The sequence below is a fragment of the Colobus angolensis genome, unplaced genomic scaffold, assembly GCF_000951035.1.
Source record: "Colobus angolensis palliatus isolate OR3802 unplaced genomic scaffold, Cang.pa_1.0 Scaffold13, whole genome shotgun sequence".
Lineage (NCBI taxonomy): Eukaryota > Metazoa > Chordata > Mammalia > Primates > Cercopithecidae > Colobus > Colobus angolensis.
The window spans coordinates 4276898-4292415 of record NW_012114252.1 but is presented as its reverse complement, the minus strand read 5'-3'; the positions used below and the strand labels follow the sequence as shown (position 1 = coordinate 4292415).

At 36.7% G+C, this 15518-nt stretch overlaps 1 protein-coding gene across 1 annotated transcript in view; it reads right to left on the bottom strand.

Annotated features, from left to right (window-relative positions):
• The window catches only part of GPC6 (glypican 6), a 1213294-nt gene that overhangs the window by 586283 nt on the left and 611493 nt on the right, over positions 1 to 15518 (bottom strand). Inside the window, exon 3 of the mRNA XM_011933786.1 lies at positions 3159 to 3550. Within this exon, the coding sequence (XP_011789176.1) occupies positions 3159 to 3550 (392 nt within the window). The remainder of the gene's footprint in view (positions 1 to 3158; positions 3551 to 15518) is intronic.

Genomic DNA, 15518 nt, shown 5'->3' with positions numbered 1-15518 from the left:
ATGGCGGGAACCCGGGAGGCGGAGCTTGCAGTGAGCTGAGATCCGGCCACTGCACTCCAGCCCGGGCGACAGAGAGAGACTCCGTCTCAAAAAAAAAGAGAGAGAAATTGAAGTTTTAGAATAGGTGCATCTTCAGCAATACAGGTATTCTCAGATTATAATCTAAAGTGAGCATATGAATAGATAATTCCACCAGCAAAGCATGGAGATTCCTGATATTCCACCTCTCATTAACACTTGACGTGCTCAAAATGGTCACTCACACAGAAAATGAATCCTGGCTGACTGCCCACATATATTCACTACAGAATCACATAGTGCTTCTGCGGTCAGACCTTGAGTAATAGTTACTTAAAATAAACTGGCCCCATCTGAAGGCTAGAAAAAGACAGTGTTTGTATTCATAAAATGGCAAGCAGAAGTTTTAAAAATAATTCTGTTGATGTTTACAATTTAGACCTCTATATTTATGGTAAGAAATTTCCCAATAATGTTCTGAACATTATGTCAAAACATTTGTGTCAAACTGCTGTGTTCTGCCAAAGAGGTAAATTTTCCAGTCAAAGCAATTAATTAGAAGATATTCATGATGTCTTTCAAGATTAAGAAGTCACCATAAGTGTAGAGAGAAACTGAAGAGAAAAAAAAAAAAATCACCCAAATCAGGATGCAGGAGACAAGCCAGTTTGTTGATCTCCATTTGGGAATTCTGCTCTTCTGTCATCATTTCTCCAACTCTAAATCACTCAATTAATAGACCATAAAGAGGCTTCAGTTTATGAAGGGCTTAAACCTCAAACACAATTCTTGCTTCTCTTTTTAGTATATTTAGTCTTTGTGATTCTTTATTCTTATTACAAAAACACTTTGGGTGCTGAAAATCATCATAGTATCAGTAGATCACAAATTGCTAGTTTAGTCAGCTCTAGACCATCTTGTAATCATAGGTAAGGAAGTTCATTGGTAAAATACTTAAATTCCTGAAACATAAATTATTTGCAAAAACATTTCTCAACTTCTTTCAAACCAAGGCTATACATACATACACCGTATCTATCTATCTATCTATCTATCTATCTATCTATCATCTATCTATCCATCCATCCTCCTATCTGTCTATCCATCTCCAAAAGGCAGTGCCCAAATGTCGGATGGGGCTTATAATTTTAACTGACTAGGGATTGTTGGTCCTGAAGGGATCAGTGGCAGAGAGAATACAGTGTTAGCGGATGCATTTCTCACCACTTCTAGAGAAAAAGGTCATACTCTGCTGATGGTTGGCTCATGAGGTCATCCTTCTCCAGAAGGAAGAGCATGTTAGACTTCGGTCAACAAAGACTTCAACTGAGACAGTCAGAGAGTGACCAAGGGGAGACACCATCTCTGGGCAGTTGTGAATGTCACTTTATGAAAAACAGGAGGGAGAGCCAGCAGCAGCCTCCCTCATGGCTTTGTAGACACTTTGCTAGAAAATATTCTGTTATCTCACTGGAAACTTGCCAGATCATAATACGCACATCTAAACATTATTAACACTCAATTAGAATAAATACACATAATCAGGAATATATCCATCCATACTTTGAATTTCTTAAATTCATATTTCTCAAAGGCTGGCTACATGTTTCATCCTTCAACAAAATCAAAAGCTTCAGCTTGCAGCCTCTGTAACTAAGCCTATTATTGAGTTTAACTTATTAAATTAATTTACACTTATTTTACAACAAACTGTATCTACTCAAGGAAATATGGAATGCATATTTATTTTCTATACTTATTCATATTTTACTGACAGTCCTCAGGTGATATATTTCCTCTTGCTATTCTACCTAGCTAATTCCTTATAAATTCCTTTTTGGGGCTCTAGTTTCTTTGGTATCTAAAACATTGTTGAGATTCAATGTAAAGATATTATTTTAAACATTAGAATCATATGCCCTTTATATTGTTAAATAAGCCCTTGTAATTACTTCCTTCAGTGCCTTCCTGCAAATAACCTGTCTGTATGCTCAAATAAACGTTTAGGAAATTAACAATTGAAAATGGGCTATTATGGATTTTACTGACAGTGCAATAGAGAAACATTTTTAAGGGTACACACAATCTTTATGCTAGGATGTAAATATTGAGGAGATCAAAGTGTCAAAAAAAAGCATTACAGGACAGTACCAATAGTTAAGAAAAATACTGTGGCTCTTTCGCACAGCCCTGCAATAGAAAAGTAGTGTTTGGGAATAATCCTTGTACAAATATACCTTCTTTGAGTGACATAATACCAGATTCCTGTTACGTATTATTTTTAACTTTACTTCTTTAAGTAATTATCTTTCATTTTATTTGTAGGACTGACCTCACAAGTGCCTTAAATGTCAAGAAAGAACTTAAACAAAAGCAGACATCCTCTACACAGGAAATATTCAATGTTTAAGTAGTGGAATGTAGAATTATCCCTTACATCCAAGGTATAGAGACGCTATCCTCAAGAAAGGCCCAAAAGTAGATTAATGATTGATCTTATTCATAAGCCCAAGGCAATGCATGGTATGAAATTACAAAGATAAGAGGTAACAAAAGAAATCTGCTGCAAGAATCTATACTTGGTATTCATTAGTGCTTCCTAATTCAGTAATACAGGTGTCAGCAAAGGGCTCTTCTTTTACCATGAAGGAATGAGGCCACATTGACACGTGATGATAAAGAAGAAGCGCCAGGTGCTGATGTCCTGAACAATAACTTGTCTCTAATCGCAGGTCCACGAAGACTGTCATCTTGACTCCCTAGAGGATTATAACCTCTAAATGGATTGTTTCATGAGTATTTATCATCCTTAAAACCCTCATCAGAAATACTAAATGATCATAGTTGCAATGCGCCTGCTTTTGCACCATTGATACTAAAAGCTTGTCTGCTTTACTGTTGACAAGTATTAACATTAATTTTCCAACCACATAGAAAGGTTTAAAATCCTGTCTTTTCTCACACAAAGCAAGGAAAAGAAAGCCAGAATTATACTTTGATATTTAGCTGATTTCTCTAAGAGCAAGGACCACCAATTAAGAATTTTTACCTTGATTTTTTTTTTTTTTTTGTCAACATTGGTTTTAAAAAACAGAGTAAACAAGGAAGACCAACTAGAAAGACAGCACATTTTCAATTACCTTGGAAACTCGGTTTGCAACTTCTCTGCCCACAGTCAGCCCCTGGACAAAGGTCCTGGCAGCAATGAAGGCGCGGGTGACCTGAATCTTCAGTTTCCGGGGCACGTCTCCAAATGGCTTGAGCTGGTCAGTGTATTTGCTCACGCATTCCAGGTAGTCTTCACTGAAGTGATACTGAGGGTTTATCAGCTGAAACATTCGTTCCAGGAGCCGAGCCCAAAAGTCATTGAGCATTTCTTCCAGATTCACATTACCGCCAGTGTAGTACCTTTTCAGCTCTGTGAAGAGGTCCTGAAAGACTTCCGAATTCTGCATGTACAGCATGCCATAGGTCCGTACAAACATATCATTTAGTGACTTTTCTGCATTCTCCAGGAGCTCTCGGAAAAATTCTGCAGATAAAACAGGAAGAAGTCGTAAATTAATGAAATCTAGAAAGCCCAAGGCACCTACTTACCTTAAGTACAACTGCTTTTAATTGACATTTTCATGGAAAAACATATTCTGTGATTAAGGTGTTAATGGACAGATAAAAATCATATTTTCAATGGGATTTGACCTCCATCTACAATCCTGTATGACTCAAAACAGAATACCCCATGATTTCCACTAACATTAGGAGTCTACCATGTAATCCTCTTCCAAAATAGCTCCATTCTTTTACCATTTCTTGTTAAATTTTAAATAATCCTATGGTTTGATACAAACTCAAATCAAAATCTGTTGTAAATATAATGTGCAGAGTATTGTTGTTTACATAATGATAAACACATTTGCTTCAGTTTATTTATAAATTTGTCCTAATACTAAATTCCATTAAATTCCTTTTATTTGAAATACTCCATAAATGAGATGTTCAAATTAATGTCATATGTTAGACTCTTTCTAGTTTCCATATATAGCAATCAATTAGCAGTGTTCAGATATTCATAATGCAATTAAATTCACTTCATAATAAAGCTATAATAAGCATAATGTAGGTGGCCATAATGAGTCAGAAAGCCATAAAGTATCTTGGATCATCATTACAAATATAAACCATCATGTTATAGAACTTGAATAAAATATTGACAGTTGGACTTTCTGGTTGTGAGGTTCTAAATTAAAAAATGCACATCAATAATTCAAATCTTCCACTTTGCAACAGTGCTTGAATGTTACTGGGATCACTTACAGGATGCAAAAAAATAAGACATAAATTAAAGCCATTGGGTATCATTAGCTTCACTAGCCCTCATGCTAGGCTCCCTCAAGACACACTTCGTGTGTGTAGGGCACCTATCCTTTTGCACAAATAAGCTTGGGTAGAGTAAGCTCAAGTTTTATCTCATTTAGAGATTGTAAATTGGGGTGGGGAAAGAGCTAAGGAAAGATAATGCTTCTGAGGTTATCAGTCTAAGTTCCTAAGAGCAAAATGATTCTGCTTTACCTCTTCGTAGTCCCCTTTTATTCCCTGAAACTACACCCCTTCTCAGAAATGCAGGGACAAATCAAGTCCTGCATACTTCAAAAGCTCCAGGAATTTTTAAAAAGGACTCTGCTCCTTTCTGGGGTTCTGGGTATTCTCTCCTAAGATACAGAAAGGAAATAGTGATGAACAACTCTCCATTAATTCCACGGAAGCTACTTGTGTATTCTTAAAAGTTGGCTGAAGAAGTGCTTGGTTTAGCCACTTCAGTTCTGATTAACATACAATCAAACCATTGTCTTGATAATTAAATGGTGTCTGTAATAATGATAACTACTTTATATTTGTTTTTTAAATCAGACCAAAGCATCAATGAAAGTACTTTTAATTTGTTTACCTCCTTTCTATGAAATATATATATATTTTAAAAAATACAAATTCTGTTGCTACAGTGGCAGCAAAAAATGTGGGATTATAAATACTGTGTAATTTTGTTCACGTCACCAAATGGTTTTTATTTTTATTTTTACTAAATGTAAAATCAAGGTAAATATTATTAAATCTCTCTGAATCTTTAAGGATTTGGTAAAGAAAATGACTGTTGAAGCAGATAGGGCAAAATTTGCAAAATTGGGAAGCATAAATTTATCAAAATATTTATATATGCTGTATGCTGATGTCACTTAGGATTTTAGGAAATCAAGAGCATTTCATACTTTTTTCAAAAATACTAGTTATCTAGTTTGTCCTAAAATGGAAAGTACATTATATTACTAATATAAAAGTATAAGAATATCATAAGTTAAACCTTCCGATCTGGAAACCAAGAATGAAAGTAGCTTGACCTTGCTGACACAGGAACAGGGTGGAAGACATAACAGATTGTGAAAGAAGATAAAAAAGAATGGAAAAATCACTGAATTGAGAAATACTAATATAATGAGACTGGAAAGTGGATTCTAATCATGAGCTCTGGACAGCCTATTCATTTATCTTCTTTTTGAGGTCAATTATTTTGTTGGACTTGGGAATTAAAGCTTAATTTATTGAATACAGAGTACTGCCTTCAGCAATGAATAGTCAGTAATCAATAGTGTGGTCTGGATTTGCAAAGAGCTTTAAAAAAAGAGAAGAACAAAATTTCTCTGATACTCATTGCTCTCCAAAGTCTTGAGAAATAAATATTTGTGTTAGGGATAAAAATGGCATTTTCTCTTTTACTGAGGGTAACACCTCCCTAGATTTTTTTTTTTTTCTTCTTCTTCTCCTGATATGAGAACTCCAAATATTGAGCCATGCCCACTTTGAAAGTGAGTGGTCACTGTGTCTTGTGGTTTTTCTTACGTTTAAATTAGTATTTATGATTCAGTATAGAAACCAAGTTATCACATTTCAATAAATGTGGCTCAAGAAACATTTCCATAGATTCCAAGCTTATACTATTGTCTAAGAGTATGTCATTGTCTCAGAAGTCTGATATTAGCTTCACTGATCCTCAAAGTCAAGTTATTATTATTTCTTGTTCAAAATCATTATATGGTTTACTGATCTCATAGTCAAAGTTAATATTTGGTATTGAAAGACGCTAATGTATCAGCCAATTATGATAAATGTTGCTACCTTAAGGTACATTGATCTAAGATCTTATGAATAATGGAGATCCAAGGTACTGAGGCAAAGCTAATGTCCTCCAAAAATAAGGGTACTCATTTCATTTTCAGCATAACTGTAGACTTCCACCTTTTGAAGTCTGACTCTTTGAACAAATTACTTCATGCTTGGATGAAAACTGTTTCTCAGCAACCCAAACAAGATGGAGATTTAGAAGACAGTTATGTGATCCATTTTACTGATGAAGTATCATGTGCAAGCAACATTAGAGAGAACAAAATTCAAGGACAATATAAGAATAAGCAATCTCAACTGAACTCATTTTAATGGAAGAGGGCAAAGCACACATTGGATAAAGTCTTCAGTCAACAAAAATTTTTATCTGCAAAAAACAGTTTGGCAGAAAGAAATGCTATTTGATTTTTCCTTCTTCCCCAATCACAAAATATACATCAAAGGTGGTTGCTTAGGGCTCAGTTACGCTTCATAGGTGCACAAAAAACCTTTCCTAGCCAGCATTAGCCTCTGGGATGATTTTATTCATCTAGAGGGGAGATCTCAATGTAAACATCTGTTTGCTTCAGGGCAGACTGTCTCAAGTGGGAGAACAGTCTTGTAGATAAAAACCACCACTGTTGGAAAAGGAAAAAGAAAGTCTGTGTGATGTGGCCTGATCACTTGGAGAGATCTCTTAAGGGGCAGAAACCAACCCCAAGGAGCCAAGAGGTGCCCTAAGGATAACTGAGAAAGGCTCCAAATGAAGCCCCCAAATAAATGGACTGAAAGGTAAGATGGCACACAGGGATAAGGGGAAGCACAGAAAGAGGAAAAAGGCAGACGAGAGGCTCTCTACAGTCTACATCACACAACAAAAGCTTGTCCCATTCAACTCAGAAATGTCTTGTTAATACTACATAGATAAACATGTTCTGTGCTGGATTAGGTACGGGATTGGATTAAGTGCTATATAACATCCTTTTCGTCTTCCTCTTTCATGCTCTCAGAGACATTTCCTATTAAAAACTTGTTTAAAATGAATGTTGCAGCATGGTCGTGTCTATCTATATCCTTTCGGAACCCAAGGAGTGAAAAGCTTTGGTCATTAGTCGGTCGAGATGATAGCACTTGTCCTACTGTGGGAAGCAGGTATGCTGTTTCCTTCCTTAAACCTGGAAATACACACATGCGCATGCAAGGGTGTACGTTTGTATAGTTCTCTGCTAATCTCTTTATTTCTACTCTTCCTCAACAACAGTATGCTAAATCAGTTTGGTCAGCTCAGCCAAACTGCGGGTAAGGAAGATTCCATAGGAGGCGCTGACATGGAGGATAAACTGGTTCTGAAAGCTGACATCCAGCTGGGTGCAGTGGCTCAGGCCTGTAATCTCAGCACTTTGGGAGGTCGAGGTGGGCAGATCACCTGAGGTCAGGAGCTTGAGACCAGCCTGGAAAACATGGTGAAACCTTGTCTCTACTAAAAATACAAAAGTTAGCCGGGCATGGTGGCGGGCATCTGTAGTCCCCAGCTACTCAGGAGGCTGAGGCAGGAGAATCACCTGAACCCAGGAAGTGGAGGTTGCAGTGAGCCGAGATCCTGCTGCTGCACTTTAGCCTGGGGGACAAAGCAAGATTCATCCCCCCAAAAAAATAATAATAATAACAATGAAAATTATAAAATAAAAAAAAAGATGACAGCTGACATCCTATAAGGGTTGTGATCCACAGACACTCAATAAACTTCCTAGCCTGCCTCTCCTCCTGCATTTCTCAAGGTGAAATGAGGAGTATTCCTTCTCATTCCACATACATATGTCAGCTTTCAGACATATCTTTTGAAATCATTTCTCCTTTCAAAAAGCATCTTGCTTATGTAATAGCCTGATATAAACTGCAGGAAAATGCTGAATTAATGAAGAGCATTAATGAAGGCAGACCCACAGTGCCATTTATACTCTTGTGCATTAGACTGCGGCAGAGGGAAAACATGGTCCCAAATGGCCTATCTCTTCCCACTTCCCAGGGGCTGGGACCTTGAAAGTAAGTAGCAGTAAAGATGGACAATGCTCAGGATGTCTGTCCTTGCCACATGTCAGGATGTCTGTCCTTGCCACATGAGGCGGTGTCCTTTGCAAGCTGTAGCTTGTGTGTTATTGAGCAGTAGATGATCCTAATCTATCTCAGGTGTCAGCTTCAGCACTGTGAACATTTTGAGCTGGATAATTCTTTCCTTGGACAGTGGTTTGGGGAGCACTGTGCTGTATATTGTAAATTATAAAGTAGCATGCCTGACCTCTACTCTACCTTTTAGATGCCAGTGGCACATCCTTCTCTCAGTAGTCACAACCAAAATGTCATCGAACATTATCAACCACTCTTACTCCCTTCCTTACCCCCACCTGCTGAGAGCCACCCTTCTACTGATAGATTCTAAGGTCTATAAATAGAAAATTAAAAACATTCAGAGAAATTGTTTTCTATTTCTAGACCTCATCTCATCAACCCCAAGATTTATTTGTAACACAAATTTGAGGTGCTGTGTCTTAAATAGAAGGAATTGAAATACGGGTTGTATTCACAGTAAGATTCTCAGTAGTCAATACTGCCATTTCCATGTATGGTGCCTGTCACATGATAGTGCCTTAAAATGTGGTGAATAGTGAATGAATGAATAGATCGATGGATGAACATGACCATCCAGTGAAATACATCCTGACTCCATTGGTTCTGGACTTCTCTTTGATAGTGATGATTTTGTGGGCCCACCTCAGAGAAAGAAAGATACCACAAACCACATCTTAGAACAGGACATAACTGATGTGCCCTCTTGTCATCTTGCAAATTCTCATATATTTATACACATATAATATTCATGTATAACCCCCCATGCTCCAAGTTCATGTGTACCTGTGCATAAAATATTGTGCCTTTGTTTAAAAAAAAAATGTTGGCTATCAATATTGCTCTGCCAGAGCTTGACATTCTCTCCAAACTCTGCCTGTCCTGAGCCATTCTTTGCCTGGCTTAATGATTGCTTCTGCTGTTCTATCCCTGCTGGGACATGACTTCATAGTGCATTATCTCACCAAGCTGATTGCACTCACCTTCACTCACATACTACATTTAAGCAATGCCTAGCATGTTACATTAGAGTTAACTCCCAAACCACTTTCGAGTCTCACACATTGGAGTCTCACACATAAAGCCTTCTTTCACTCAATAAATAATCTGCTGTATTGAATGAACTCACATTGAAGCTTTGCTGTGTTGTTTTTAATAAGCAAGACTGTGGCATCCTTTATTTCCTCATTCATACAGTTTTTTTTTTTTTTTTAAAAAGCAGTTATATAAGGGAAAAAGGAAAAGAACTATTTCCAATAGATAATATTGTCTCAGTATTTTTTTTCTTAAACATCACTTGCATTTTTTTTTGTCTAAAAAGCTGATTCTTTGAATGCATTTTTTAGATTTTGGGTTGAAATTATATAAAGATATTTTTTAAATTACAGTTTATCTAAAAAGGGAGAAATAAAAATCTATGATTATTAAAAGACAATATTGCTTTAAGCAGTAATTCCTTTGGAATTTGCCACTTCTGCATCTCATAATTCACACTTTCTTTTGCTCTGAATGAGTGTGTGTGTATGTTTTTATAAATTAAGTTTATCATAAGTATTATTATTTACTCAACTAATTATTCCTAGGACTTAATAGAAGCCTATACAATTTCAAAGTGATCTCACAGTAGGAATCCACATCTTTCCTGTTTGAGAGGTTATTAGAACCAAATTTTTAACCCTCAAGTAAATGTCCCTCCCCTCCATATACACAAACTAATTAAAAATGCCAGTAATGTGGCAATAGAACATCTTCATCATTTCCATTTGTCTTTGTTATATTTTAGGAGAAAAGTAAAGATACCACTCTTTAACTGGAGACAAAAAGTGGATTTGAAACAGTGAATGATGCTAATTTTAAGTCAAACTAGAGATAGTGCCTAAGATGTTGCCTGATTTCCAACGGGCATCAGATATTTTATTACAGGCTTTACATACTTGCATGGCAATCAGTTATTAGTTGATCTAGTTTGAGGACGAGAAAGCTGAGGCTTAAAATGTTAAGTGAGTTGCCCTAGACCAAGAGAACCAGAATGCAACCCAACCCAGAGCTCCAAAATGATGATAGACAAGAAATAGTTCTAGGAAAGAACAAGACAGCAGGATGGCATTGTAGTTTATCCTTAGTCAAATTTTCAGACCATGATATGAATAATTAATGGAAGCATTATAAACTCCTAGGACAGTGGATAAGTTCATATTTAAATATAAATTGCAAAATGCATTCTAAAGTCATACCTAAATTATTGATAAAAATAATTTTCGGCTGGGCGCAGTGGCTCACGCCTGTAATCCCAGCATTTTGAAAGGCCAAGGCAGGTGGATCACGAGGTCAGGAGATCGAGACCATCCTGGCTAACACGGTGAAACCCTGTCTCTACTAAAAATGCAAAAAATTAGCCGGGTGTGGTGGCGGGCGCCTGTAGTCCCAACTACTTGAGAGGCTAAGGCAAGAGAATTGCTTGAACCCAGGAGGCAGAGGTTGCAGTGAGCTGAGATCATGCCACTGCACTCCAACCTGGGTGACAGAGCGAGACTCCATCTCAAAGAAAATAATAATAATAATAATAATAATGATGATGAAAATGTGGCACATACACACCATGGAATACTATGCAGCCATAAAAAAGGATGAGTTCATGTCCTTTGCAGGGACATGGATGAAGCTGGAAACCATCATTCTCAACAAATTAACACAAGAACAGAAAACCAAACACTGCATGTTCACACTCATAAGTGGGAGTTGTACAATGAGAACACATGGACACAGGGAGAGTAATATCACACACTGGGGCTTATTGTGGGGTGGGGGTCTAGGGGAGGGATAGCATTAGGAGAAATACCTAATGTAGGTGATGGGTCGATGGGTGCAGGAAACCACCATGGCACATGTATACCTATGTAACAAACCTGCATGTCCCACACATGTGTATACCTGTGTGACAAACCTGCATGTCCCACACATGTGTACACCTGTGTGACAAACCTGCATGTCCCACACATGTGTATACCTGTGTGACAAACCTGCATGTCCCACACATGTGTATACCTGTGGAACAAACCTGCATGTCCCACACATGTGTATACCTGTGGAACAAACCTGCACGTCCCACACATGCACCCCAGAACTTGAAGTGTAATAAAATAATGATTTTCACATGTGATTATTGTCCCATTAATACTAATTAGTTAATGCAGATAACTGAGCCTGGAGAGCAGGCTTGAACCTCTGGGATTGGTTTATCTTTCCCTCAAAGTGGGGGCTTCCACTGGAAGAAAATCAAACACAGAACCTGGGATTATCACTACAGTGTATAGAACAGTGACTGGCATACAAAAGGATGCTTAAAATGTTTGACCAAAATGGTGCCTCATTTTATGATATTTGTACACACAGAACATATTGTGTAAATCATAATAATTCATAATAATATGTATATACATATATGTATATTTGCATACATAGACAATATTGTGTAAATCATTTTATGTATGTCATATGTATTTTATGTAAAATATTATGTATTTTATATCATATTATGTGTATACATATTATGTATATATGTATATATGTAACAATTATACATATAGGTGAATACATTCACATATCCCTGACAAGTTACACAGAAATCATATTTTCATACTAGATAATATACTTAAATAAGTAATCCAGTTGTAAATCTTAACATTTTCTTAAAATTCTCTGTAATAGTTATCCTTTAAGGGAATGAGTGTCCTTAAAATAAGAGCTGGCAATGTTATTCGTTTCAACCAAGGAGACTCATAGATAGGGGGCCCTGACTTTGTTCAGCAATCTCAATGGAAAGACAAATTAGAGAAACTGAGGAAGAAGAAAAAAAGCTGATCACAGAGTACATCTATTGTGAGATGCGATTGTCCAAAAACAATACAGAAAAGATATGTGTTTCCACTTCCAAAATGGAGTTCTAATAAAAGATGTTATTTACAGTTTAGTGCTGTGGTTACAAATGATTATAATTGTAAGACTTAAAAATCCCAATGTCCTAAATCTGTGCTTCTCTAGGTACATCTGACTGGCCCGGGAAGAGAATGTGAGCCTGATGTGCATCCCAGGCCCCTGGAGAGGTTCAGCACCCATGCCTCTAGTACTGAATGTCCCCAGCAGAGAATCTGCCTACCTTTCCTATATGAGTATTTTCCAGGCCTACTTCCTCTTCAGGACCCTCATCCCTACAAAATTATTAAATAGCTTGAAAACAAGTGTTTCAGAGAAAATACTTTAGGAAATACCATAACAGTTTCAAGAAGTGGTTGCTTCTAGTCAGCAACCTATTGTAAGTCCTGTGAGCTAAGAATGGTTTTCACATTTTTCTGTGTTTGAATACAAACAAAGAAGAAAACCAACAACAAAACATGATATATCACAGAGACTTTATGTCGTATAAAATGACAGAAGTATTTAATATCTAGTCCTTTAGTGAAAACTTTTGCCAATCCTTAGCATGGCAGGTCAAAATCTTAAGTGAGACATTCAAAGATAAATTAATTCAACAAAACATATCATGCCTTTAAATTCTTGTAGTCAGGAAAACAGTTTAATTATTAGCCTGTTAACTCTCTCATAAACAGTAGAATAAAAGGTCCTTTTCTTTCATATGTTAAATGTGCTCTGAAAACTCCACAACACACTCATCTCTTTATATTTCTTGGCACGGTAGCTAAATCTAAAAGTAACTCCTTAAGTCATGTAAATGATTTGGAGGATTCAGGTGAATTTAGTGATTTTAAAGTGAGACACTCCTAAATTTTTCTAAGGCTGTAGTCTAATGAGTCCCAGGGGACTTAAAAAATCTCACAGTAACTCTGACATTTAAAAGAGTATAGAAATGAAAAAGAAGGATTAAAAAGAAAAAGCCTACTTTGATACTGGGTTAAGAAAAACTATTGTTATTACAATTTTCTTTTTTTAAACTTTCCATTCATGACAATTAATAAAAATAGAAATGTAAACTGTCTTTTAACATCTTACAAAAACTATCAAAGGCCCTGCAACAAAATACAATGTTCATCCCAAAACAAGGAGAATTATTTTCAGAAAATCTTAAGTATACTGGCTGTTAAAAATACTATAATATGTAGTTCAAAAAATGTTCACAATATTTAACCCAAGGATTACTTTGTATTATATTACTCTCAATGTGTATTGGAAACTCATAAACATTAAAAATTAAATTTACTTAAATTATATGTAAGTAGAAACAGGAGTTCTAGGGCAATACCCCTATCCAATAAGTCAAGTAAATCAAGAATATAATAATGGATTTTAATGCATTATTCAGGTCAATTTTACATCACCAGTTTATGTTTTTCCAATGTGTCTAATCTAATAAACTTTTCCATGAAGAAATTTTAATGAAAAGTCATCAGTTTACAGCCATGAATGTTCATTAAAAAGAATCAATACCTTACACCAAAGTACTTCAATTTAATACCATTAAAGTCAGCTGAAGAGACTAAATGCCAGATTTTTCAGAATCAAGCGTGTAATTCAGTTGCAAAAATGAAAGTTTCCCGAAAAGCAGCACTATGTAATTGGTTGATATAAGGAGATTTGAAGCAATAAAGCAGTTTGTAGAAATGTTGACTTGAATCTACATTTCACAAGGTTAAACTTTTTCTGTACTTAGTGATCCTTTACACATTAGATTGATAAATGTTTTATTTCTTGGTAGGTTATTTCTCCCAAAGATATCTTTTAAAGTAAGAGAGACTGATTAGGCCATTTATGTTCTCATGGTGGTATAGATAAACTATTAATTCCCAGAATGATGAATTAAGTTTGAAATGTGCTGATGGTTGCTGCTAAAAGCAAACAACAGCTTTGAGCCTGTGGACTGCATTTCTATCTCACCCTAAGCTCTGAATATAAAATTAAAAGCTGAGATGCTTTCGCAGTTCACTTTCATCATTGCAGTTTCCTAGCACTGGTCTAAAGACAACGGCCTTTGGGCCTGGCCCGCAAATCTGCTTCCATTTTTCTTTCAGAAATGACATTAATCACAGCCTGTTTAATCCATTATGCACCTAAAGTATAGAACTGTATTAAAGGTAACTTAAAATCATTTCCAGCTTATTTTTTTCTCAACTATAAGAGGCAATGAGGTTTCAAAATCATAATGGCAGTTTTAACAATATATATAGTTCTGTTCACAAACCCAGTTCTTTCCCCAGCTCCTGTTCCTTCTTCACCTAAACATTTGTTGGGCCAGAAGATGGAAAAACTTCTCCAACAACAAACCACCAAGGATCAAATCTGGGATATGAACCCAAAGCTAGTTTGTTGCTAAAAGCCAGTGATAAGGACCTGGGCTGTTGGAACAAGAGATTGTGTAGGCTCTAAGGAGACTAAAGAGGAACAGGCAAATGGAGTTTACTTTTGCCTTCCTTCTTCACACAGTTCAGCGGTTTTCAACCCAGGGTGCCCATTAAAATCACTTTTAAAAATCTTGATGCCCAGGCTGCATTCATTTTCTTTGGGAGCGGGATCCAGGTGCCAGTATATCTACAAGCTCCCCAGGTGATCCTAGTGTGCAGCCGAGACTGAGAATCACTGCAGCTCTTCGTTCTCCAACACTTTCATTTTAGTTGATGTATGATGGTGGTTCCATGGGCAGTGGAAGGAGAAATGGGGATGGAGCCACTTTATACATCATCAAAACCTCCAATTCTATTCTTTCCTTCATTTCCTTTCCCTTCTCTCTTTACTCCCTGTAGACAGCCAGTACTTGCATCTTGAGAGGAGAGAGTTTCATTGATTAAAGAGTATCAAGAGTATGTGAGGAACACGAGCAGTGCTTCTGAGGACAAGACTGTGCTGAATCTTTTCCTTTCTCCTCCATTTCTTTTCCATTTATCAGCACCCAGCACTGTCTCTCAACTCTCCCTCTGCCTACATCAATTACAGGACAACGGGTTTGTCCCCCTGAAGAGGGAAGGATGGGTATAGCATGGGAAGAGGACAGAGCAGGGCTTGATAATCCCCCAGCTAATTAAGGACCAGGGGAAAAGGAATGCCAGCCACAGCCCACCTAGGGTGCATTTAAGCATGCAACATAGACAACAAAAACTGAAGGTATTGAGAAATGCTGTTGTAAAAGCATAATTACGTATAAACACTTTGTGAAAATACTACATCTTCATTTAAAGCTAAGTTTTTAGGTTATGTGTTTCTGGTCCATCTAAAAC